The sequence below is a fragment of the Salmo trutta genome, chromosome 12 (assembly GCF_901001165.1).
Source record: "Salmo trutta chromosome 12, fSalTru1.1, whole genome shotgun sequence".
In the NCBI taxonomy this organism is placed as follows: Eukaryota; Metazoa; Chordata; class Actinopteri; order Salmoniformes; family Salmonidae; genus Salmo; species Salmo trutta.
Window position 1 is genome coordinate 38,826,337 of NC_042968.1, and position 27,308 is coordinate 38,853,644.

The window sequence follows — 27,308 nt, forward strand, 5'->3', positions numbered from 1 at the left end:
TCGTTAGCGGGTGTACGTCTCTGATTGTCCACACGATGTCACAATGTCCTTTCTCTTGGTTGTCTGTTTCCTTGCACTCATTCTGTGAGAGTGGTCTTCTTAGTTGGCTAATCAGCCGTGTCGACGCTCCCAGCTTGGGTCGGAGGGCCGTGTACACAACCGATGACTTGAAGAGAATAACCGGTTGGTCCTTCTTGAATTCTCCTTCTTAGATACAGTACTCAAATCGTAGCATTGATTGTTAAGAGGTTTCTTTGTCCTCGTCCTTGTGTTGTGTTTCGGGGTCCCGACTAGGGGTCACGACTCGGGGTCACAACTAGGGGTCACAACTAGTCGTAGACCTCAGGTTGCATGCTCTCTGGGTTCCTTGGGGCGTAGCTCGTTACAAGGCAAGGTATTAGAATTTACTATGATCTCGTTTAGACAACTAGATTAACAGTTCATCGTTACAAAAACATTCTCTTTGATCTGGATATTTCCTATACAACGCACAGTATGTAAACATCATGTATATATTATGAAAACTCTTAAAGTTAACATTTTCATTATAAAGTTGTCATTTAATTACTTCACAAAAATCGATATTCATTCTCATATTCCATCTATCATTGTTACAACCATTTTGGCTGATGAAATATAATGTCCAATAAGTCCATTTATTGCATGTTACAGTTCTGAGGTAGATTCTTCATAAGGCCCACACAGACATTCCAGTCCCAAACATTAAAGGAAAAAGGATTATTCCGCTGCCTTAAGATCTAAAATGGGTGTGAGGTATCATGACGCTACAAGCTTGGCACACCTGTATTTGGGGAGTTTCTCCCATTCTTCTCTGCAGATCCCCTTAAGCTCTGTCAGGTTGGATGGGGGAACATTGCTGCGCACAGCTATTTTCAGGTCTCTCCAGAGATGTTCGATCTGGTTCAAGGTCGGGCTCTTGCTGGGCAACTGAAGGACACTCAGAGACTTGTCCCAAAGCCACTCATGTGTTGTCTTGGCTGTGTGCTTAGGGTCGTTGTCCTGTTGGAAAGTGAACCTTCGCTCCAGTCTGAGGTCCTGAGCGCTCTGGAGCAGATTCTCATCAAGGATCTTTCTGTACTTTTCTCTGTTCATCTTTGCCTTGATTCCGACTAGTCTCCCAGTCCTTGCCACTGAAAAACTTCCCCACAGCATGATGCTGCCACCACCATGCTTCACCGTAGAAATGGTGCCAGGTGAGGAGTGGCTTCTGTCTGGCCACTCTACCATAAAGGCCTGATTGATGGAGTGCTGCAGAGATAGTTGTCCTTCTGGAAGGTTCTTCCATCTCCACAGAGGAACTCTAGAGCTCTGTCAGAGTGACCATTGGGTTGTTCGTCACCTCCCTGACCAAGGTCCTTCTCCCCTGATTGGTCAGTTTGGCCGAGCGGCCAGCTCTAGGAAGTCTTGGTGGTTCCAAACATCTTCCATTTAAGAATGATGGAGGCCACTGTGTTCTTGGGGACCTTCAATGCTGCAGAAATGTTTTGGTACCCTTCCTCAGATCTGTGGCTCAACATAATCGTGTCTTGGAGGTCTACGGATAATTCCTTCGACCTCATGGCATGGTTTTTGCTCTGACATGCACTGTCAACTGTGGGACCTTATATAGACAGGTGTGTGTCTTTCCAAATCATGTTCAATCAATATAATTTACCACAGGTGGACTTCAATCAAGTTGTAGAAACATCTCAAGGATGATTAATGGAAACAGGATGCACCTGAGCTCAGTTTCCAGTCTCATAGCAAAGGGTCTGAATACTTATGTAAATAAGGTATCTGTTTTTCATTTTTAATAAATTAGCAAAATTGTCTACAAAACCTGTTTTCGCTTTGTCATTATGTGGTATTGAGTGTAGATTGCTGAGAAAAAAAATAATATTTAATCAATTTTAGAATAAGGCTGTAATGTAACAAATTGTGGAAAAGTCAAAGGTTCTGAATACTTTCCGAAGGCACTGTAGGGTTCAAGTATTACCCTTGTATACATGTCCGTACTGTATTTAACACATCCACTGTCAGAGCAATACCACTCTGCAGATTATTGACACTGCACAGACCTGTGTAACCTTAACTCAGGCTTAACGTTATCGTCACCCCCACATGAATTTAGCTAGGGCTAATCTGGTTAGTGTCCCCTGTGTCTCAACATTCTTCAGGCTGATAACATAGTAAATTAGAAGCTGGGCCCACAAGGAGCTGCTGTGCGATACTGTATATAATGGTATAGAAGGGTTTCGACAAGGAATCGTTGTTTTCCAACCTTGTCTATTCAGGGTAGTAAACTGAGAAATGTTAACGTATTACATTGCATACTTTAAGGCATTTTCTCTTTCTATACCTGATAAACACAGCCCACACAGTACAGTTCAATATTACTAAGTGCTGTTGTAAAAGTAGGCCTTATTTCTTCAACAAAAACTTTTGGAGTTTGGCATGCCAAACAATAGTTGGTTTGCACATTTTTCATAGTTCCAGGTGAATAGACCCAAAAATGATTTCTACCAGAATGAGTATCTGTCTGTCTTGCTCCACAATGTGTTTGTGCTCTACAATGGATCTCAAAACAACATTTCAGTCAATAGACAGAAATGTCATGGCTATAGTGGAATTTGGAATGCAAATTGAATTTCTTCACAATGGGGTTTGGAATGCAACAAAAACGCAACTTACATCACATGCTTTATTGACACTCCAAACATGCATGAAATGGCTACAGGCCTTGCTCGGATTGTCGAGCAATGAATGGTTTTGAAAAATGTTTATGAAGTGAGTGTATTTTCCTCTTGTTTGCACTGTCACTCTAAAGTTGACTAAACATACAGGCTAAAATTGAACATCTGGAAATGTATCCTGTGTTATTTAGTTACTTTGGGGTGTATGAGTTTATGTTACAGTATCTAGCAAGAACAACGCACACTCACCTCTGTTGTTGACCTGCACCCATTTGTAGAACTTGCCCTTGTAAAGCATGGTGTTAAAGTGACTGCACTGGATGAGTCTGAAGGAGGGCTGGTTGGGGGGGCAAGGGGTGCTGTTACAGATCTTGTAGCGCCTTCGCTCCCCCACGCAGTACTTCCCTCCGTACTTGGGACTGGAGGAGAGGAGAGAGTAGACAAACAGGCATGTCTTTAAATGGATGATAACAGTATTTCCAGGTGGCTGTAAGGCATGTGATAACAAGGGGATGGTGGCTCAACACTGGTGACTCACATTGACATAGATACAGTATCTTTTACAAGCCTGGCCAAGAGACAGCATCTCAAATCAACCATAGAGGTACAGAACATAACACAGAAAACTATATGTTGTCATGCTTCATCAAGAGCACCATGTGTCTATGTGATTAAAGGCCTTTAAATGAAACCTTTCGACCTACAGCAAAAGGAACAAGGACACAATGTTCTAATCACAGAGATCCTATTAAAGATGCACTCCAGAAATGTTTCAACCTTTTCATGTTGGAAAACAATATCCCACATATAAATACAGTAATGTACACACACTTAAGGGTACCAAAATATGTTTTGAGCAAAATAGTTCTTATTTTTTGGTTTACACAACTGCAATTCAAGGAGTTGGTCTGATGGTGCCTCTGATATCATCGGCATCCTCCGTTGTGGAAACAATAGAGGACAAAAGAGGAAAGGCCCACCCCCTCACTTGTGCCATGTCATAAGGATACCTGGACCACCTATCCTTCTTAAAAGGTCCAATGCAGCCATTTTTATCTCAATATTAAATCATTTCTGGGGGACAATGAAGTACCTTACTGTGATTGTTTTCAATTAAACTGGTCAAAAATAAACTAAAATAGCTTCTTAGCAAAGAGCTATTTCTCAAGCAATAATTTAGCTAGGAATGTCTGGGAGAGGTCTGAGTGTGGAGGGGAAAACTTAAAAGGCCACTGTCTGGGAAGGCAAAAACTCCATCCCACCAAAACAGATCTTACACTAAAAGGGCATTATCATAATGTCAAAGCATTATTCCAACTTAGTGTGGAAATACATATAAAAACACAGGTAAATCTAGTTTTTGACTGCACTGGGCCTTTAAGTAAATCAGGTGATAAATGAGGTGAAAATGAGACTACAGTGCGAACCTAAATGAGAGATTCTATGTAATTCAATGGTTGTAATGTTATTTTCTGAACATAATTTGCATTTCATGCTCATTGGTCATTGAAAATAAAGGGATTACATAAGTGATGATGCGGTTAAGTCCTTACCAACTTAACCAATGATAACTGCAATCAGTGACACTCCTCTTATGAATGCTAATACTTTTCAAGCGGTCCTCAAGTGAGTTCTCTCCTCCATTATACGGCATTGTAATGGAAATTGAACCATTTTCCTGTCCTGCTAAGCTTTCAAAATGTAACGAGTACTTTTGGTTGTCAAGGAGAATGTATGGAGTAAAAAGTAAAACTTTCTTTAGGAATGTAGTGAAGTAAAAGTAAAAGTTGTCAAAAATATAAATAGTATTTCAGTAGTACTTTAACATATTTTTACTTACGTACTTTACACCACTGCCCAATGCCAGTCCTCCAGTAGCCCCAACAGTACAGTACTGCCTTTTCTACCACTTCTCTGTCTTCCGTGTCGGGAAACTATGAACTCCTAACACAATCCTATTGGATTCCATCAATCAAAATGTCCACCAGTGCTACTCTTTGCCTAGTCTCTGGTGGTTCCCGTTGAGTACAGAAACTGGTGGCAGTTCATCCTGACTGGGGCCTAAATGTTCTTAGATACACATTTGATCATAAACTGGGCGCACGTGAAAATCGATGCCAGCGTTTTGATTTATAGACGATGAACTTCATTTTATTTTGCATGTAGTGTAAATAAAAATAAACATGCTTACATGTGTGATTTATACAACATAATGAATACAGACGTTTCATAAATTGAGTAGTGAACATACGCAGACCATTTGTATATGGTCTGCGTATGGTGGTTGAAGATATCACTCTAGTGGTGTGGGGGCTGTGCTTTGGCAAAGTGGGTGGGGTTATATCCTTCCTGTTTGGCCCTGTCCGGGGGTATCATCGGATGGGGCCACAGTGTCTCCTGACCCCTCCTGTCTCAGCCTCCAGTATTTATGCAGCAGTAGTTTATGTGTCGGGGGCTAGGGTCAGTCTGTTATATCTGGAGTATTTCTCCTGTCTTATCCGGTGTCCTGTGTGAATTTAAGTATGCTCTCTCTAATTCTCTCTTTCTCTCTCTCGGAGGACCTGAGCCCTAGGACCATGCCTCAGGACTACCTGACATGATGACTCCTTGCTGTCCCCAGTCCACCTGGCCGTGCTGCTGCTCCAGTTTCAACTGTTCTGCCTGCGGCTATGGAACCCTGACCTGTTCACCGGACGTGCTACCTGTCCCAGACCTGCTGTTTTCAACTCTCTAGAGACAGCAGGAGCGGTAGAGATACTCTCAATGATCGGCTATGAAAAGCCAACTGACATTTACTCTTGAGGTGCTGACTTGTTGCACCCTCGACAACTACTGTGATTATTATTATTTGACCATGCTGGTCATTTATGAACATTTGAACATCTTGGCCATGTTCTGTTATAATCTCCACCCGGCACAGCCAGAAGAGGACTGGCCACCCCTCATAGCCTGGTTCCTCTCTAGGTTTCTTCCTAGGTTTTGGCCTTTCTAGGGAGTTTTTCCTAGCCACCGTGCTTCTACATCTGCATTGCTTGCTGTTTGGGGTTTTAGGCTGGGTTTCTGTACAGCACTTTGAGATATCAGCTGATGTAAGAAGGGCTATATAAATACATTTGATTTGATTTGATTTATAAAAGATATATACATTTTATAAACGAGGCCCCTATACTGAACACGGTGTCTTTGTCTGACACAGTGAGCCAGGAGGCCCCTGATGGCTCATATACTGAACACGGTGTCTTTGTCTAATACAGTGAGCCAGGAGGCCCCTGATGGCTCATATACTGAACACGGTGTCTTTGTCTAGAGCCAGGAGACTAGAACAGATCCAGGAGGGCAGAACAGAGATCCTCAAAAAGGACGATATTCCAACAAATAAGAAAGATAAACGTGGATAAATATCTAAGAAAAATTATATTGAGCACTAGACGGTTTATTTCAAAACGCAAGGACACTCTCTTTGTCTAAGCACTGGATCTGAGCGTCAATGCCATGCACAAAAGAAGAGGCAAGTCAGAATAGGTCTACGCCTCCAAGCAGAGCAACACAAACACGGCAACAAGACAGTAAATAAGGTACCTCAGAAATACGTTTTTGGATGGATGACACTGAACAGACCTTGGACTCTATTTGAAAACGGCTCCACTCAATATCCAACAACTATAATGATTTCAACAGTGATTACTCTATTCAATGAGAATGAATGAGAAGAGTATTTAGTTCCTAACATATTAGCCAAGTAGGGCGGTGACACTCTGTGTTCAATAAGTGACATGGTTCACAGAAATGTGTCATATGGATTAACTGTGTTCTGTTAACTAAGATGGTCAAGGGCTGATGAAGCATGGTCTGCATGTATAGTCCACTGGAATATCTGATACATACAGTACCTGTACATCGGTCTTGGCTCACGCCCAAACACACTGATGTCCACAGACTGATTGACATTTTGTGCATTTAAACGTGCAGGCCTTCTTCTACCACTGTTTGTTAACAGTATTCTGTGGTAACTGCCCTAAAAACAGACCTCTCATCTTTGGTTTTGGGGACGTTAACACAGAATTAAAATACTCAGAGGTAGTTACATTTGCAAGTACCCAACAACTATTTACAAATAGTAATGTTAAAGCCTCATACTGGGTGAAAACAGAGATTAAAGAGTGTGCCTTTAAGGGTTATTTAAGTCCCTGTTTAGTACTGATAAGTCAACAGCATATTGACATGCTATATACTAACAGTAAGAGGTGCCCCTCCTGAGAGAGCCCCTTGATGTTCTGCTTTAAAAATAAATCTGAAAGCAGATAATAACACAAGATAGTGTACCTGCTGGTGTACACACCACGGAATATTGCTTTGAATTTGAATGTGCGTTTAACTAATTCTAATTCTCCGGTGCAGGTGCGTAGACTAATCCATTAGGACTTACACTGGGTTGATGCAGTCCCTCTGGGCGTTCTGAACTCCGGCCCCACAGGTTCTGGAACAGGCAGACCACTCGCTCCATGGAGCCCAGCCCCCTTTGACGCTCTCAGGCTGGTGTCCCACCGCCACACACTCCTCGTCAAAGCACCACTGACAATCACACATTTCAATACTTCATTTGGATGCTCAGTGAAGCATTGTGATTTATAATCTTCTAGGTCTTCATTAACTAACTGATAATTTCCTTATGTTTGGGGGTACAAAAACACAGTCTCCAGTGCACGATTACAAACATACTACCAAAAACAGCAACATTGGGCTAGCAATTCTAAAATTGATAGGTTTTTTACCTAACTCCTCAAGTCATCCTGGTAATGAGGAGGAAAATCAAGAGAATAAAATACACTCACCTAGTCCTCACCCCACCTGGTCCCAGGAAGTGTCTACAATCACCAAGTCCTCACCACACCTGCTCCCAGGAAGTCTACACTCACCTAGTCCCCCCCACAGCTGGTCTCAGGATTAGTCTACACTCACCTAGTCCTCACCACACCTGGTCTCAGGATTAGTCTACACTCACCTAGTCCTCACCACATCTGGTCTCAGGATTAGTCTACACTCACCTAGTCCTCACCACATCTGGTCCCAGGAAGTGTCTACAATCACCTTGCCCTGCCACATCTGGTCCCAGGAAGTGTCTACAATCACCTAGTCCTCACCCCACCTGGTCCCAGGAAGTGTCTACACTAACCTAGTCCTCACCCCACCTGGTCCCAGGAAGTGCCTACAATCACCTAGTCCTCACCCCACCTGGTCCCAGGAAGTGTCTACAATCACCTAGTCCTCACCACACCTGGTCACAGGAAGTGTCTATAATCACCTAGTCCTCACCACACCTGCTCCCAGGAAGTCTATACTCACCTTATCCTCACCACACCTGGTCCCAGGAAGTGTCTACAATCACCTAGTCCTCACCCCACCTGGTCACAGGAAGTGTCTATAATCACCTAGTCCTCACCACACCTGCTCCCAGGAAGTCTATACTCACCTTATCCTCACCACACATGCTCCCAGGAAGTCTACACTCACCTTGTCCTCACCACACCTGGTCCCGTCGACTGCACCATCCAGCTTTGAGTGACAAGTTGTCCCAACAGTGCACCACAAAGTACTGCAGACGTTCTACAGGGAAGGGACAAAGAGTCATAGTTACTTCCTGCACACATCAACTCAATTATGCCTCCAACATGATGAATTAAACATAAAAACATCCCTGGGAACAGTTGCTAAGGGCATGAGAGCCAGCTGTCTTCTGAGGCAGGGCTCCAGTACAGAGAGATGGCTGATATCATTTCATGAAGACAGATCTAAATAATGTGTGGCTGACATGATATGTACATTATTCAATAGAAGAACATTGAAGTAAGGTGTAATGTGCAGTTGATCTCGAAATAGGGTAGCCTTATGAATTAATATGGATTCCAACTGACAGACACTTTCACTGCAAAGTTTGACATTCTGGCACTCCAGGCTGGCTGAAACAACGACTAAAAGTATTTGAACGATTTCATATACTATTATACTATTATAATCCAGTTCTGGTACTGTATATAGTATTGTGAAAATGTAGTGAACTGTGACTAATGGTCTTATTTTCTAGTTACATGTAGCGGCGATGTGTGTATAAAGATGAGGTATTAAGCGAGAGGCACACGTCTGCCATATCCAAAAACATACATCTGATTACTCTGGTTATTTCCCGAGAGGTTTAGCTCAGGAAAGGATTTAGAACAGCAAACATTAGCGGGTTTAAATCACGACAGAGACATACAGCGAGGATTAGGATTAATATGTTCCAAGAAAACCATTCCAGAATCAAATGATATGTACTGTAGCCATCTGTGAAGTAATGCTCTCTGGCATTAAGGATGTCATTTCTCTCTACACTATCTGGGGATGTTAGTTCACACATCAATGTTGAGCCCCACAGTCACAGGAGGGCATATTTCAAAAGAACCTTCCATGGTGTTGTAACCGCTGTGAAATGGCTAGCTAGTTAGCAGTGCGAGCTAGTAGTGTTTCAATTGGTGACGTCACTCGCTCTGAGACACTGAAGTGGTTGTTTCCCTTGCTCTGCAAGAGCCACGGCTTTTGTGGAGTGCTAGGTAACGATGCTTCATGGGTAGTGATGTGCAGTTCGCAAAATGATTTGTTATTTTTGAATGACTCTTTTTTTAACTGACTCGAGAGTCATGAGTTGTTTTTTCCTGAGTGACTCGTTCATTCTAATTGTTCGTTTGACCTGCTGGACGTAATGAATTCTATACAGCAGAATCAATAAGTGCTCCTCCAGTGGAGATGTGCTCCGGGCCAACAACCGTCTTATATGCACACAGGCAAATTAGATCATGCTGCAGGCAGCATAGTGAAGAAAAATACGTTTACAACTGGTCATTGATTGCATGGTGTAAGAATGAATGCAGTTAATTGATTATTGAATGTATGATGGACACAGTTTTGTAGAAAAAAAACGTGCACAGCCTCTGCTCAACAAACCCAAACTGGAGAACGAATCGCTTGGGGGTGTTGCAGTTCGCAAACGATATTGTGCTCATCACCCTTAGCCTTCGATCACACCGGCAGCGTTACTGGATATCTGGATATGTGTGCAACAAACGTTCAACATTCACCTTCTGCTACTATTTCTGTCAAGCCGTCTACACATACAGTTTGACACATACATTCGATACATCCAACATATGCACCACACAGAACGCACTGGAACTGTCTCTGCAATGCAATGCTGCAAGGCAAACACAGTGTTTCATTGGAAATGAATGTAATTCTGGTGTACCAAAATGCAATGACGCTGTTGGTGTGATCGAAACGTCATGGCAGTCAAGCAATGCATCTGCCAACAGTCGTTGCGCAATCCATTCAGGTTACGGCCACAACTAGACAACAGTGTGCAAATGCAGCCCGGAATTCTGGACCTCCCTCCAGCATCACAACGGGTGCTTTATGAATACTCTCCCCCTCGAGCACCACATCTACATGCTTGTGTGACACTTTTGAATGAAGGTCAAAGGGGAAATACATCACTATTCATGGGTGATTGATGATGTGTGCAGAGGGTCCCTGGTTTCAGCCCAGGTAGGGGCAATGAGAGGGACAGAAGCAATACTAGTACACTGTCACTCAGAACAAAAAATAACAAAAAGTGTATTGTTAACATGGTATTATTTAAAAGCAGATTTAGTGTGCTGTGTGTTGGTTACCTACAGTACTACTGTTTGTGTGTCAAAAGGCCACCATTTTTGGAGGCATTACAGTATCCAGCAAAATAGTGTAGTTAGCAGTTGGTAATTTAGTTAGCTAGCTAACCACAACTTTAACTAGGTAACCATCCTGGCCAACCATCTTGTGCAATTAAACAATTTATTTATTTACAGTTGGTACTGCGTAAATAAATAAGTTGGTACAGTTGGTACACCACTCACCGAGCCCCCTACACCACCCACCGAGCCCCCTACACCACCCACCGAGCCTCCTTCATCACCCACCGAGCCCCCTACACCACCCATCGAGCCCCCTACATCACCCACTGAGCCCCCTACATAATCTTTGCTGATACACAAGCCAAGTCTTAACCTTCGCACTGGCAAAATGGTACCGAGTTCACTGCTCAGCATTTTATCCTGCCGTAAAGCTTTCTTATCATGAGGAAGATCACTTGTGTCTGAGCCCTGAGGGGGGTGTCCGGAGGTGCGTCCGATTCTATTAGGGAGCACTCTTAAAGATTGACCCTAGGTCAGAGACAGTGACTCTGGTCTGGCGTCCTGGTGCTGCGATAAGTAGAGGCTGGTGGCATGGGACGACACGTTGGGAAGCTACTACAAGCCTCTCTGGAGAGAGACATGGTCTGCTCCCTCACACAACACTAAGGAGAGAGGGGGCCGACTGGGACTTGACCATCTACTCCATTGCTGAATGTGGAGACTTGAGATAAGAGCTCCAAAAGGTCGATTTCAGGGTTTATCGGACTGGTGCTGGTAGATTGGGACGATGTAGATAGTCTTGTGTGTATTTTTTTGGGGTGGCTGACATTTTGTTCGTGAAGAGGCAGAATGGTCAGCTGTGTCTGATTCTGACGTTAGCTTTGACCTTCTTGAAGCTGTTCGGCTTTAGAACGCGCTAAAGGACAATGAACAAACATCTATCAAACTGGGAGAGAGCTGATGCCCTTCTTTTTCAATTACTGGACAAAAATCGCAGACAGATTGGCTGGTCGAGTCGGTCATACTCGGAAGACTGTTGTGGTTATCAAAATGGAGATAAAACTAGAAGAAGTGAACAGAAGAATAATGTCAGCCCTGCATGCTGTGCTTGTGCCTTTGTGTGTAAGTCTCTGTGGGGAGTGACGTGATGAATGTGTCAGTAGCTAGGTCTCCATACAATTGTTGACAAATTTGAATTGAAATATTCTAACATCTGCAGAAAAACAATATGCTCATTTTCCCACCAGAGATGTGTTTCCACCAAATTAACTTGACTTGTTGCGTGATGACATAGTGCACATAAATATAACTTATATGGTTAAATTCACAAGAAATACAAGTTAAATGGGTTTCCATCACATTTTACACTCTACTGTGTGTTCCGTTATATAGCGAGGGTGCCCACTCTGGTCTTGGTACATGCGCTCTAGCCAACAGCTCACACATACAGAGCGGGTATAGCCTGCATGATGAGATTATTATGGACAAAAGAGAAAGATTGACAAATAAAAATAAGCAGCAGCCAAGCGTCAATCATCATGTCACCAGAATAAGACCCTCGATATTTATTGGAAAGGAGCATCAAGCTCATCACCTTGCACTTTCACCCCCCTGTGAAGTTCTTCATAACTTATTTAATCTGTAGCCTAATAAACGGCATGCTTTCCTGAGTCGTAGTGGGAGGACCACACAACATATCATCTGTAGCCTAATAAACGGCATGCTTTCCTGAGTCGTAGTGGGAGGACCACACAACATATCATCTGTAGCCTAATAAACGGCATGCTTTCCTGAGTCGTAGTGGGAGGACCACACAACATATCATCTGTAGCCTAATAAACGGCATGCTTTCCTGAGTCGTAGTGGGAGGACCACACAACATATCATCTGTAGCCTAATAAACGGCATGCTTTCCTGAGTCGTAGTGGGAGGACCACACAACATATCATCTGTAGCCTAATAAACGGCATGCTTTCCTGAGTCGTAGTGGGAGGACCACACAACATATCATCTGTAGCCTAATAAACGGCATGCTTTCCTGAGTCGTAGTGGGAGGACCACACAACATATCATCTGTAGCCTAATAAACGGCATGCTTTCCTGAGTCGTAGTGGGAGGACCACACAACATATCATCTGTAGCCTAATAAACGGCATGCTTTCCTGAGTCGTAGTGGGAGGACCACACAACATATCATCTGTAGCCTAATAAACGGCATGCTTTCCTGAGTCGTAGTGGGAGGACCACACAACATATCACGTGACTCCAAGTTTACTTCGATATGATGGTTATGTAAATAACCTCAATTTCTAGCATAATTCATTTTACAGACACAAAAAGATCCCACCTTGTTTAAGGTATTTTGCTTTGTCAGCATTTGGAAGGTTTACCGGCAAATTAGCGGTTTCCATCAGACGACATGTACTTTACTGGCATTAAAAAGGTAAGATGGAAACCTGGTTAGTGTTTCACAAGGGAAAGGAGTTATTGCTATGCACATTTCTTAGTCTTCGGGCCCAACCATATGTGTGTGTGTGTGTGCATATATTAATGAGCATTTGATATATTAATGCTGCTATCAAAGTGATTTATAGTCATCATGTACTTTACTACATCATACAGCTAGTCCATGTTACATTTATTCATGACACCGTGGTTCTTTATTTGGGCATTCCTTATTCAATCTCCATACAACTACAATTCATCCCTAAATTTTATCTAATATTTTCATCCCTCCATCAGCCAATTAGTGAATGTTAAACATGTATCCTCATTGTATATGAAACGCTTACTTACTAACGAGCTAGTAAATTACATCCTAACTCTGAATAACTAAATCCAGCTAAATCATGTATCAATGTCAATTCGGACCTTAAGTTATGATTCAGCCTTAACCCACAACCACTTGGTTCTAATCTTGGAATGGCGTTATTTCAACAAGATTTACCCGTTGGGAAAAGTGTCAAATTCTCACTCATTTATTTGATTGGGAATGTTTTGTTCCAGGGTTGTTTACAAAACACAGACTAAGAAAGAAATAGTCCTCCTCCCAACCACTATCGAAAGGTGAGGAGGAAACCAATGATTCCCTAATTCCATTCAGGTTTCCTGCTTCAGTCCTGGCAATGGTACCAAAGAGGGTTGAAGGAGATGATCTATCTCACGCTTGCTTTCCTGCCCTGGTGGGCTTCCTGTAAACCCAAGCACACGGAGAGAGCAGCTAATGTTATTCATACAAAGGGCTGTAGTAACTCCAACCCTGGATGAGAATGTTGGTGTGTGGTCTCTCCCCACTCCCTCTCTCTCCCCACTCCCTCCCTCTCTCTCTCTCTCTCCCCACTCATTTTAGTCATTTAGCAGACGCTCTTATCCAGAGTGACTTACAGTAGTGAATGCATACATTTCATACATTTTTTCCCCCGTACTGGTCCCCCGTGGGAATCGAACCCACAACCCTGGTGTTGCAAACACCATGCTCTACCAACTGAGCCACACGGGACACTCCCTCTCTCTCCCTCCCTCTCTCTCTCTACCCACTCCCTCTCTCTCCCTCCCTCTCTCTCTCCCCCCACTCCCTCCCTCTCTCCCCACTCCCTCTCTCTCCCCACTCCCTCCCTCTCTCTCCCCACTCCCTCCCTCTCTCTCCCCACTCCCTCCCTCTCTCTCCCCACTCCCTCTCTCTATTGAAATGCCAAGTTTTCTCAACCTTGCAGGGCAGTTTAGTAAGCAGAGGTTTTGTGTAAACTACGTGGTTTCCACAACACAACACCCTACCAGAGGAATTCTATGGAAAGTCTGCAGGAACACAGTCCTGTGCCACCATCCATCCTGTTCCAGCTGACTTCACTGCATACCTCCTCAATGAGCTCAAATGATGAGCTCAGTGCCCAGCAAGGGGCTTGTTAATCAGCTATCCTCCCCGCTGTCTCGCGCCAGTTGTTCTAACCACTTAAACCTTGACGGTTTCCAAGTGCCGGATATGCCTAACATCCAATTTGACAGGGGGAACGGGTGTAATTCCAGCTCAAATCGCCGTAATTCTAGAAGTGATAAATGGATACACATTCGGCGGCTCTATTTCCGCCTACCGAGGCGGCTGCGAGTTTATCTTTCTGGCCCTCGCAGTAGCTCGCTTCTAATTCGAGCAAATCACCCCATTTTCCTCTAACCAAACACATATAGGCCCCCTCAGATTCTGTCAAAAAAATGTACAGTTAAGGGGGACGCTATTCAATCAAGCGGCAAGCGAGGAATTCCTGAGGGGTGTATTAGGTAAATACGGTGAACCTATAGGCTGCTTGTTTATGTATGTACTGTTTAAAATGTGAGACCAGTGTATTATCACTCACAGCACCTTTTTCCCATTACAGTGTAGCCTACGGCAAGCTGTCAGCAGGCAAGCATTTTCTATCAAAAGGGTACTATTGGAATAATGATTTTTCATTAATGTACAGATCAACTCATTGGACTTTTTTCTATCATTAACGTTTCCAGAAGTCTGCCGGGGATGAACATATGCCGTTTACACAGATTCTGTGTATGTTCTTCTGTGGGTCTTCACCTTCATAATGAAATGTAAACAGAATCAAAACTGGAAAATTGCCTTCAGTAGCACGACTCGAACCAAGACATATACTTGTGTGTCTAAAGCTCTTTGCACCTTTTTTGTAAACACTTTTAGACAAACAAAGACTTGTGAATCCAATAGGCTTGAGTGTCCAATCTAAACCATAAAGCTTGCCACTTTGAACCTTATATGCATGTATTGGCTTGTAGCTCGTTTGCCAACACATCTGGGCTTTAAAGATGAAATGCTCTTGTTCCAATTTGTTGCCCTTTAAATTCTGTCACTCCAATCACATGGACAACTGCCAGAGCATTGCTGCAAAGTGTGTACTGATGCAGGAAGCTGTGTGTATCGATGCGATTGGTGGCCACTTAGAGAGCATGTCTCATGTATGGTTTAAGCAGACAGCAGTGTGTTGAGAAGTTATGGGGGTGATGTTTTAATGGAGCAGACAGCAGTGTGTTGAGAAGTTATGGGGGTGATGTTTTAATGGAGCAGACAGCAGTGTGTTGAGAAGTTATGGGGGTGATGTTTTAATGGAGCAGACAGCAGTCTGTTGAGAAGTTATGGGGGTGATGTTTTAATGGAGCAGACAGCAGTGTGTTGAGAAGTTATGGGGGTGATGTTTTAATGGAGCAGACAGCAGTCTGTTGAGAAGTTATGGGGGTGATGTTTTAATGGAGCAGACAGCAGTGTGTTGAGAGGTTATAGGGGTGATGTTTTAATGGAGCAGACAGCAGTGTGTTGAGAGGTTATAGGGGTGATGTTTTAATGGAGCAGACAGCAGTCTGTTGAGAGGTTATAGGGGTGATGTGAGTATAGAGAAGAGAAGAACATAACTGATCGACAGAGAATGAGGAGTGGATGAGTAATGAGGACGAGTAAAGAGGATAAGGAGTAAAAAGGATGAGTAAAGAGGATGAGGAGTGGAGGAGTAATGAGGAGTGGAGGAGTAAAGAGGATAAGAGGATGAAGAGTGGAGGAGTAATGAGGATGAGGAGTAGAGGAGTAAAGAGGATGAGGAGTAGAGGAGTAAAGAGGAGAGGGGTAATGAGGATGAAGAGTAAAGAGGATGAAGAGTAATGAAGATGAGGAGTAATGAGAATGAGGAGTAATGAGAATGAGGAGTGGAGGAGTGAAGAGGATGAGGAGTAATGAGGATGAGGAGTGGAGGAGTAAAGAGGATGAGGAGTAATGTGGATGAGGAGTAAAAAGGACGAGGAGTGGAGAAGGAAAGAGGAAGAGTGTAGGAGAAATAAGGAGGAGGGGTAATGAGGATGAGGAGTAATGAGAATGAGGAGTGGAGGAGTAATTAGGATGGGGAGTAATGAGGAGTGGAGTAATGTGGATGAGGAGTAAAGAGGATGAGGAGTGTAGGACCAATAACGATGAGGAGTAATGAGGATGAGGAGTGGATGAGTAAAGAGGACGAGGAGTGGAGGAGTAATGAGGATGAGGAGTGGAGGAGTAATGAGGATGAGGAGTAAAGAGGATTAAAGAGGATGAGGAGTAATGAGGATGAGGGGAGGAGTAATGAGGATGAGGCGTAAAGAGGATGAGGAGTAATGAGGATGAGTGGAGGAGTAATGAGGATGAGGCGTAAAGAGCATGAAGAGTAATGAGGATGAGGAGTAATGAGGATGAGGAGTAAAGAGGATTAAAGAGGATGAGGAGTAATGAGGATGAGGGGAGGAGTAATTAGGATGAGGTGTAAAGAGGATGAGGAGTAATGAGGATGAGTGGAGGAGTAATGAGGATGAGGCGTAAAGAGGATGAGTGGAGGAGTAATGAGGATGAGGCGTAAAGAGCATGAAGAGTAATGAGGATGAGGCGTAAAGAGGATGAGGCGTAAAGAGGATGAGGAGAAATGATGAGTGGAGGAGTAATGAGGATGAGGAGTGGAGGAGTAATGAAGATGAGGAGTAATAAGGAGTGGGGGAGTAAAGAGCAAAATGGAGGGTGATGTGAGAATAAAGACAGAGAGCAGTAAGGAAGCGATTGAGGGAGAAGAAGGTGGAAGGGCTAAGAGGAGTGATGCAGTTTTACATTAACTAGTGGGGGAATGAAGAGCAAGGTTAGTGAAGCGGAGACAAGAGGAGTAGTGAGAAGGGGAGAGCTGTGACGAGGGTTGTGGGACAGAGAGGACAAGAGGAGAAGTGAGAAGGGAAGAGCTGTGACGAGGGTTGTGGGACAGAGAGGACAAGAGGAGAATTGAGAAGGGAAGAGCTGTGACGAGGGTTGTGGGACAGAGAGGACAAGAGGAGAAGTGAGAAGGGAAGAGCTGTGACGAGGGTTGTGGGACAGAGAGGACAAGAGGAGAAGTGAGAAGGGAAGAGCTGTGACGAGGGTTGTGGGACAGAGAGGACAAGAGGAGAAGTGAGAAGGGAAGAGCTGTGACGAGGGTTGTGGGACAGAGGACAAGAGGAGTAGTGAGAAGGGGAGAGCTGTGACGAGGGTTGTGGGACAGAGAGGACAAGAGGAGAAGTGAGAAGGGAAGAGCTGTGACGAGGGTTGTGGGACAGAGAGGACAAGAGGAGTAGTGAGAAGGGAAGAGCTGTGACGAGGGTTGTGGGACAGAGAGGACAAGAGGAGTAGTGAGAAGGGAAGAGCTGTGACGAGGGTTGTGGGACAGAGAGGACACACCATGGATGGATATGCAGATAGCAGGAGTATGCTGAAGAAACAGATAAGTATTGGTTCAGATTCAGGGGTCTTACGTCCACGTCATCACAGAGCAGGGATCCAGAGCCGTACTGTAGGCGGCACTGGTGGGCAGCACTGTACAGGACCCCGGGGGGAACAGAGTTCAGATCCAGCACGTCCCGCACGGGGGGGTCATCCAGGCACCAGCCCCAGCCTCGACTGAGGAACAACCACAACAACAGGGTGGTCAGACAAATGCATTATAGTGAAACATGCACACATCGAGATCCTGAAAAGGTGGGGTATTAAATGGATAGTTTGGGATTTTGGCAATGAGCCCGTTATCTACTTCACCAGATCAGATGAACTCATGGATAACATTTTTATGACTCTGTGTCCAGTATGAAGGAAGTTAGAGGCAGTTTCGTGAGCCAATGCGAACTAGCTTAGTGAAAAGATTGGAAGCCTGACTAAGCTAGTGCTAACACTAGTTAGCATTGGCTCGTGAAAGTACCTCTTAACTTCCTTCATACTAGACATACATAAAAATGGTATCCAAGACTTCATTGGACTCTGGTAAAATAGATAACAGGCTTCATTATCAGTCCTCTTGTTTTGGGTCTCCCAAGTGGCGCAGCGGTCTAAGGTACTGCATCTCAGTGCTAGGGGTGTCACTACAGACCCTGGTTCAATTCCAGGCTGTATCACAACTGGCCGTGATGGGCAGTCCCATATGGCGGCGCACAATTGGCCCAGCGTCGTCCGGGTTAGGGTTTGGCCGGGGTAGGCCATCATTGTAAATAAGAATATTTTCTTAACAAACTTGCCTAGTTAAATAAAGGATAAATAAAATTGGCAAGTCCCAAACTATCCTTTTAAGGCTGGAACAAAATGGAGGGGGGCTTAAATATGATTGAGCCTAATTTTAATGGGCCATATATTTCATAGTTGACAGGGCTGTATGTGACTGAGTAGACAGTGACGGCGTTGACAAGGTCTCCATGTAAAAAAGCTGACAGGGTGCTAACAGACTTTCGAGAGCTGTCTGCATGACACAGAATCAAGCAGTCAAACCAGTTGTTAGAAGTCAACTCCAGCTCAGTCAAAATGCCAAGCTGTAACCACATGAATACAGCAGGCATTCTATCACATGAACAAAAAGATCAATGAGTCAATCCCCCTTTTATGGGGATCCAATCTATCTCCATAAGGGACATTTACAAATTCTAGTATTGGAACAGTTTTAATTCTAAGTGATGGATTTTATATTAGTATGCATCATTTCTGCCCGGGCACACTTTGAAGATGCTGGAACGGTCCACATCTGCCAACAAAACGAGTAATGATTAGAAAAGTCTGACAACCAGGGACTGATTTAGACTTGGGACACCAGGTGGGTGCAATTCATTATCAGGTACAGTAGAACAGAGAACCAGCAGGCTCCGGACCTCATAAGGTAAGAGATGAATACCTCTGGTATTGGATATAGGCAACTCTAAAAGCCTGCAAAGGTTGTGAAATATGAACACCAGAATCAAATGCTTTTGAAAACATAGATTGCTATTATTTTCTATGGGTAACATGATGACGATACTCTCAATGTAAGACCCTACACCTGCTCCCTGACAACGCAGATTAGGAAAGAGATCAAAAAAGCATGGGCTTGCGTTAAACACTCCAAACAGCCTAACTTTTTCAAATATCACCTTTTTTTTATATGACAGCAGTTCCACACATTGCCATGATACAAGTTGTGTGGGAAAAATATTTGTATTTTATTCTGTTATATTTCATTATACTCTTAGCCTACTATAACATATATGTGTATTGACTGTGATCAGGGTAGCCTAAGTGTGTCTTGTCTGTTTAATGAACAAAACTATTGATTTTGTGTGCATGCCACAAACCAGCAGCCTAACATTATGAAACTCAAAATATGCCATAACATTTTTTTTACAAATACATTTTATTTGGCTTTTAATGTTTCTTAGGACCTGCCTAAACAAATGAACAATAGATTTATTTTTGATGGTGTATATTTTCAATGGATTTATTAAAATAGACGCCCAACCATATCTGTTTGTAATGGGTGAAAGGGGGAGTCAAAATAGCATTAATCATGTGTGAAAGCAGTACTAGTCGGCAAAATAGCATAAATCATGTGTGAAAGCAGTACTAGTCGGCTTGTTGCTGTGTGTTCTATGCAAGGTAAATATTCCTTTACAGGCGCATTCAATTTACGAGTGCCATAGGGAGAGAATTCCCAGAATCAAATATAGGCTACAAATAGGCTTAATGTATTTTAGTAGGCTACTCAAACTCTTGCCAACCACACCATTTTATATGGCCTATGCATCGTCTAAGCATGAATTAATGTAATAATGAACACTTATCTGAAACAAATTGTCTTACCTTGCTTGCATTTAGTGCAGGCTGTGTAACATTCACTTAGTGCAGGCTGTGTAACATTCACTTAGTGCAGGCTGTGTAACATTCACTTAGTGCAGGCTGTGTAACATTCACTTACTGCAGGCTGTGTAACATTCACTTACTGCAGGCTGTGTAACATTCACTTAGTGCAGGCTGTGTAACATTCACTTACTGCAGGATGTGTAACAATCACTTAGTGCAGGCTGTGTAACATTCACTTAGTGCAGGCTGTGTAACAATCACTTAGTGAAGGCTGTGTAACATTCACTTACTGCAGGCTGTGTAACATTCACTTAGTGCAGGCTGTGTAACATTCACTTAGTGCAGGCTGTGTAACATTCACTTAGTGCAGGCTGTGTAACATTCACTTAGTGCAGGATGTGTAACATTCACTTAGTGCAGGCTGTGTAACATTCACTTAGTGCAGGCTGTGTAACATTCACTTAGTGCAGGCTGTGTAACATTCACTTAGTGCAGGATGTGTAACATTCACTTACTGCAGGCTGTGTAACAATCACTTAGTGCAGGCTGTGTAACATTCACTTAGTGCAGGCTGTGTAACATTCACTTAGTGCAGGCTGTGTAACATTCACTTAGTGCAGGCTGTGTAACATTCACTTAGTGCAGGCTGTGTAACATTCACTTAGTGCAGGATGTGTAACAATCACTTAGTGCAGGCTGTGTAACATTCACTTACTGCAGGCTGTGTAACAATCACTTACTGCAGGCTGTGTAACATTCACTTAGTGCAGGCTGTGTAACATTCACTTAGTGCAGGCTGTGTAACATTCACTTAGTGCAGGCTGTGTAACATTCACTTACTGCAGGCTGTGTAACATTCACTTAGTGCAGGCTGTGTAACATTCACTTACTGCAGGTTGTGTAACATTCACTGTCGTATTGTCGTATTCTCGTGGGAAGAGGGAACATAAGCTCTGCATTTGGACAAATTAGAATGTTTTCACACCACACAAATGACGGACTGTTCCCGGCTCTACACTCTCAATGCGTGGTTGGTAGCCTTATGTCTGCCTCGCTGCTCACATAATGGAATTCACAACACTATGCTACACAACAAGCTCCTGGTTTTTTAAAGTGTATTATCTTGATTTTAATTTTGAAAAGTGTATTATCTTGATTTTAATTTTGAAAAGTGTATTATCTTGATTTTAATTTGTAAAAGTGTATTATCTTGATTTGAATTTTTTTAAGTGTATGATATTGATTAACATTTTTAAAAGTGTATTATCTTGATTTAAAATGTTTCAGACCAATGTAATTGTTCTGAACCACGAGCCAACCAATGTGTCGAAATAATGTTTTCATTCCACCCGCCAGCTGATTTTCTTGCGGCACACCTGAGACTACTCATGGACGAGTTAGTTTTGCATGGCTGCCCCGGGTGAGTGGAGAGCCAATGGAATGGTCTAAAAATTTACAAACTCTGCCTACCTGGGCACCGGACCATGCAAAACGAACTCGCCCAATGATTAGCCCAATAGGGTAAATGCAGATACTGTAGGCAACCCCATGCTTCAGCCTATTTATTTATAGCCACTATGCTGCATCAGATGGGCTACAGGAGATAATGCTTACTGCTAATAGCATACCTAATAATATAGACGGTGCTATATAGGCTATATGCATGGACCAATATGGTCAAATCATTTTAACAAATAATTTGACCAATACATTATTTGTCTCTCATTTCTGGAGGTGGAAATTATATTTTATATGGAGTGTGCATTATTTTATTTATTTTCATTCATTTTAGAGCAGAATGTCCTTTTAAAAAGTCACCATAACGGAGCTTCTCAGTCCAACTTAAAAATTACCCAAAATAGGAGGTGGGTGTGGCAACCTTTCCCCCCAATGCTACAAATGTTTCCAGAGGAAACACTGGGCAGGAGGAAGACTCATTACAATGTGGGCAGATAGCTTTAGGTACAGTAGCTAACTTCCACAAATCCAACATGCAGCAAAGGGAGAGAGTAGATAAGGACAATAAGGTCCCAACTCCACAGCAACGGTATGGCACAGCTGAGCTGTTACAGAAGAACGCACACTGCTGTTCTCATAAGCAGAAGTCCAGCTGCTTGTCCAATTGACCAAAATATGGTCAATATAACAAGACCCTTGACCAGGCCAAATAAAATAAACTTCTAAGGCAACAGGACTTTCCTGTTTACTTAAAGTATATAAAAAACACATGATCATAAGTGACTGTGGCTGGCGTCTGTTCACATGCTATCGAATTCCTGCCATCAAGCAACAAAAGAACAGATTAGGATGAAGAGATCCTGAGGCGGCCAGAACACAACTCCATCGAGAGGGGGTAAAGGTATTCAATAAAACTATTGAAAAAGTGTTCAATCAAGACCAGTTCTTCTGCTTTCAGTCACACTGATTAGTCTGAAAGCTTTCTGAATAGAGAAAAGGATCATTTCTACCCTTGGCAGGCTACCATGTTATTTTATTGAATTATGTTTTCTCTGCATCACAGCCCAGGCCACTGATTGTGACCCAGTAATTGGTGAGGTGTGATCACAGCAGCAAGTGGAAGTGCTATCAAGACTCAAATCCTCCCAGCGGGCCTCTTTCTCTTAAGCATGGTCCCAGATCTATTTGTGCTGTATCGCAGACTTTTATCGTCAATGTCACGCTAAACAATGACTACAGGAGTTGGCAAGACAGTACAAAGAGATCTAAGACCAGGCTAGTTTATCTCCTAACAATGTAAAAAGCTGTGGAACTCAGTGAGAAAAACTCAACTCTGATGTCCAATTTCATCCCTCAGACACTATTCAGTGATATTGGAGCCTACTGGAGCACTAAGGGTAGTTAAAGTTCACATGTTTTATTGCCTGCAGTATAGTGGGTTATTACATTTGAGCCGGACAGATTCAGCAAAGAATGTTTAAACCATTTCTTTTACAACTGGTGTCTTTGCAATTAATTTATAAAACTATGGCTAAAGGCCTTTACAATATCCTGCTTCAGTAAACTCTGTCTGGTCCACTTCCGTGGTATTTCCCCTGAAATAACCTATTAATATATGTTTGTGATTTCAACTCTAACAAAGATTTTTTGCATTTCTGAAGTAACATTTTTACAATGACACATCTGAAGGTACTTCACAGTGTAGACACCACATCAATCCAAACCAATGCAATAACATGCTATTTTTTTACAAGTCAGTTAAGAACAAATTCTTATTTACAATGACGGCCTAGGAACAGTGGGTTAACTGCCTTGTTCAGGGGAAGAACGACAGATTTTTACCTTGTCAGCTCGGGGATTCGATCTAGCATCCTTTCGGTTACTGGCCCAACACTCTAACCACTAGGCTACCTGCCACCCCTGCTAATCTGCTATAATAGATTATGACATCAGTCATGATAAATACGCTTATACAACTGATTTTGTTGTGACTAGTGATGAATAAGGCTTAACCGAGACTAAGCAATCCATTGGAATTTCATCTACCTAGCAACAGCCAGATTCACATGCAAAATATGAAAATGACTGATTTCACTATCAGGCAATCAAGAATGGCAACTAGATAGGGTGAATTCCTTCAATAGGCTCCATGACACTAACTTCAACATATTCCATAGATTTGACTGAGTTCAAATGTACTTCATTCAATGAACCCCATGCACCCAGTCGAGAAACAAAATGGCCACTTTGGAGCTGTGAGCTTGAAAGCTGAGATGATCTGGTAAAATAACATAAAAAAGGTAAAGCTGGTGAGATGGATTACGCCTACAAAGCTCAGGGCCTGTATTCCCAAGTGTCTCAAAATAGGATTGCTGATCTAGGATCAGGTCCACCCGGACTTAGTCAGCATTATCTAAAAGGACAAACTGATCGTAGATCAGAACTCCTGCTCTGAATCACTTTATGAATACAAGGCCTAGATCATCTGGAGGAGCAATAAGGTGGCGTTGGCCAGCTGCACCTCACAGCTGCAGGAAAAATCACAACATGCCTAGTAATGTAGTTGGGGAGAATTCCACAGAATGCTTTCAGAGCTGAACAAGTGACCCTATATTAGACTTTGGACCACAGTAGCGACTACTGATGACTGACTTGCCATTTTAGCTTATTTAAAAAAATTCAATGTATCCTGCCACATATGCCAAACACTATCATGATAGAGGAACACATGAAAATAAGTCGGAAACTTTGTGTTTATCTACTGATTCTTAATCAACTGCATACTTTTGTATGTGTGCCTTGTTTAAAAATATAAAGTAATCTAAACTAAAGACCATTTAACAGCTAGCTAATGAAATGTATGATAGAAGGCGCTAGCATTTCTGTGTAATGTATATGCTGTGCATCCGATAATGGACAATAGTATATGGATTTATGGACTAAAAATCCCCTAATACTTATTATTTTCCCTGATTCTAAAATGCAAACCTTGATTGAACTGGTTCATCCAAGGGCAAAGCTATTCTTTGTAACTTTAGATGCAGTATTCCAAAAAGGAGGGGAATATTTGACTCAACATCTGTTAACAGCTGCTTACCCTACAGTACATGACTTCCTCTTCAATGAGACTTCAATAGCCAGAAGTTTAATGATGCATACATATAATGATGACGCATTTGGGATGACATAATATTGACCACTATGCAACAGCAATTAAATTGTTCTCCATGAGTGACTATGGCTGCAGAGGTCCACTGAATAGAGGTTTAGAGGGAGAACTGACATCTGATGCCTTTGTGAAAGAAAAACACTTGTGCTGTCCAGGAGAAGTTTACGCAGGTTGAAGTGGGGATTTATAAACTCTATTCTTTTCAGAAAATTCCACACAAAGAATGCTAATATTTTCAATAGTCAAGTCACTAGCTAAAATAAATAAAAATCGATAAGCGTCAACAATACGAATGTCTGAACTTATGTAACACCAGTGAAAACGTCATTCACCTTTCAAACAGTAAAAACATTGACACGCTGCATGGTGTGTATTAATTTACAGCTTAAGTCTTAGAAGTCTTGCCCACTCACAATCAAGCAGAAGGCAATAATTGTCCTCGCTGCAATTTCCAGATTCCTTTTCATTGCAATTACACACATGAAAAGCTTTTGGGCTTTTTTGTCACCCCCGCCTCTCCTTCCAACCTCCAACCCCCCTTCAAACAATCTAGTCTAGACATTGTTGGAGAGCCACTCTCTCTGTCCTCAGCCCATCTGTAGGATAACCATCTGATCCCCATGGCTCAGCCTGCCCTTCCACATTCCACATTTAACTAACACCTACAGCTCAAAGTCAGACAACTGAATAGGACTGAGTACTGAGCCCTGAGGAACCTCCCTGCCATTAGCCCACAATGGTGCCCTTGTGGTGGGAGCAGGAAGAGATGAGAGGGAGGGAAAGATGACAAATGGAGGAAGAGGAGGAGGAGATGGGATGTAAAAAGTGTGAGAGGGAGGCAATTGGATGGTTCCAGCTGAAAGAGAAATATATGAAGAAATAGGAGAGAAATATATGAAGAAATGGGAAAGAGAGAAACAGATGAAGAAATAGGAGGAGAGAGAAACAAATTAAGAAATAGGAGAGAAATATATGAAGAGATAGGAGGAGAGAACGATATATATATATATATAAAAAAATTAAAGAAATAGTGAGAGATGGAGAGAAAATGAGTGCCAGATGGAAGGAGGGGCTATTACCCTCTCCCATTCAGCATCAGGACAGAGGGGGATTACAATGAACCGCCTGATCGCCTGCATGCCGGCTCATTCTCCTAACCCTGCTTGTACTCTGACAATATGAGCTACTGTTATGAAACAGTCCTACAGTGGCTTGCGAAATACAGTATTCACCCCCTTGGCATTTTTCCAATTTTGTTGCCTGACAACCTGGAATTAAAATAGATTTTGGGGGGGGTTTGTATCATTTGATTTACACAACATGCCTACCACTTTGAAGATACCAAATATTTTTTATTGTGAAACAAACAGAAAACAAACAAAAAAACAGGAAAACTTGAGCGTGCATAACTATTCACCCCCCCAAAGTCAATACTTTGTAGAGCCACCTTTTGCAGCAATTACAACTGCAAGTCTCTTGGGGTATGTCTCTATAAGCTTGGCACATCTAGCCACTGGGATTGTTGCCCATTCTTCAAGGCAAAACTGCTCCAGCTCCTTCAAGTTGGATGGGTTCCGCTGGTGTACAGCAATCTTTAAGTCATAGCACAGATTCTCAATTGGATTGAGGTCTGGGCTTTGACTAGGCCATTTCAAGATATTTAAATGTTTCCCCTTAAAACACTCAAGTGTTGCTTTAGCAGTATGCTTAGGGTCATTGTCCTGCTGGAAGGTTAACCTCTATCCCAGTCTCAAATCTCTGGAAGACTGAAACAGGTTTCCCTCAAGAATTTCCCTGTATTTAGCGCCATCCATCATTCCTTCAATTCTGACCAGTTTCCCAGTCCCTGCCAATGAAAAGCATCCCCACAGCATGATGCTGCCACCACCATGCTTCACTGTGGGGATGGTGTTCTCGGGGTGATGAGGTGTTGGGTTTGCGCCAGACATAGCGTTTTCCTTGATTGCCAAAATGTTTTTTTCATTAAGCAATGGCTTTTTTCTGTCCACTCTTCTGTAAAGCCCAGCTCTGTGGAGTTTACGGCTTAAAGTGGTCCTATGGACAGAAAGTCCAATCTCCGCTGTGGAGCTTTGCTGCTCCTTCAGGGTTATCTTTGGTCTCTTTGTTGCCTCTCTGATTAATGCCCTCCTTGCCTAGTCCGTGAGTTTTGGTGGGCGGCCCTCTCTTGGCAGGTTTGTTGTGGTGCCATATTCTTTCCATTTTTTAAATAATGGACTTATTGGTGCTCCGTGGGATGTTCAAAGTTTCTGATATTTTATATAACCCAACCCTGATCTGTACTTCTCCAGAACTTTGTCCCTGACCTGTTTGGAGAGCTCCTTGGTCTTCATGGTGCCACTTGCTTGGTGGTGCCCCTTCCTTAGTGGTGTTGCAGACAATGGGACCTTTCAGAACAAGTGTATATATACTGAGATCATGTGACACTTGCACACAGGTGGACTTTATTGAACTAATTATGTGACTTCTGAAGGTAATTGGTTGCACCATATCTTATATATAGGCTTCATAGCAAAGGGGGTGAATACATATGCATGCACCACTTTTCCGTTTTTAATTTTTTTCATTTCACTTCACCAATTTTGGACTATTTTGTGTATGTCCATTACATGAAATCCAAATAAAAATCCATTTAAATTACAGGTTGT

General features: G+C 42.8%; 1 protein-coding gene across 1 annotated transcript in view; it reads right to left on the reverse strand.

The window, feature by feature from the left end:
* The window catches only part of LOC115202536 (A disintegrin and metalloproteinase with thrombospondin motifs 7), a 172,442-nt gene that overhangs the window by 88,837 nt on the left and 56,297 nt on the right, over positions 1-27,308 (reverse strand). The window contains exons 9-12 of the mRNA XM_029766660.1: positions 17,678-17,822; positions 8,205-8,297; positions 7,120-7,265; positions 2,943-3,112 (exon numbers count right to left, since the gene is read on the reverse strand). Of these exons, the coding sequence (XP_029622520.1) occupies positions 2,943-3,112; positions 7,120-7,265; positions 8,205-8,297; positions 17,678-17,822 (554 nt within the window). The remainder of the gene's footprint in view (positions 1-2,942; positions 3,113-7,119; positions 7,266-8,204; positions 8,298-17,677; positions 17,823-27,308) is intronic.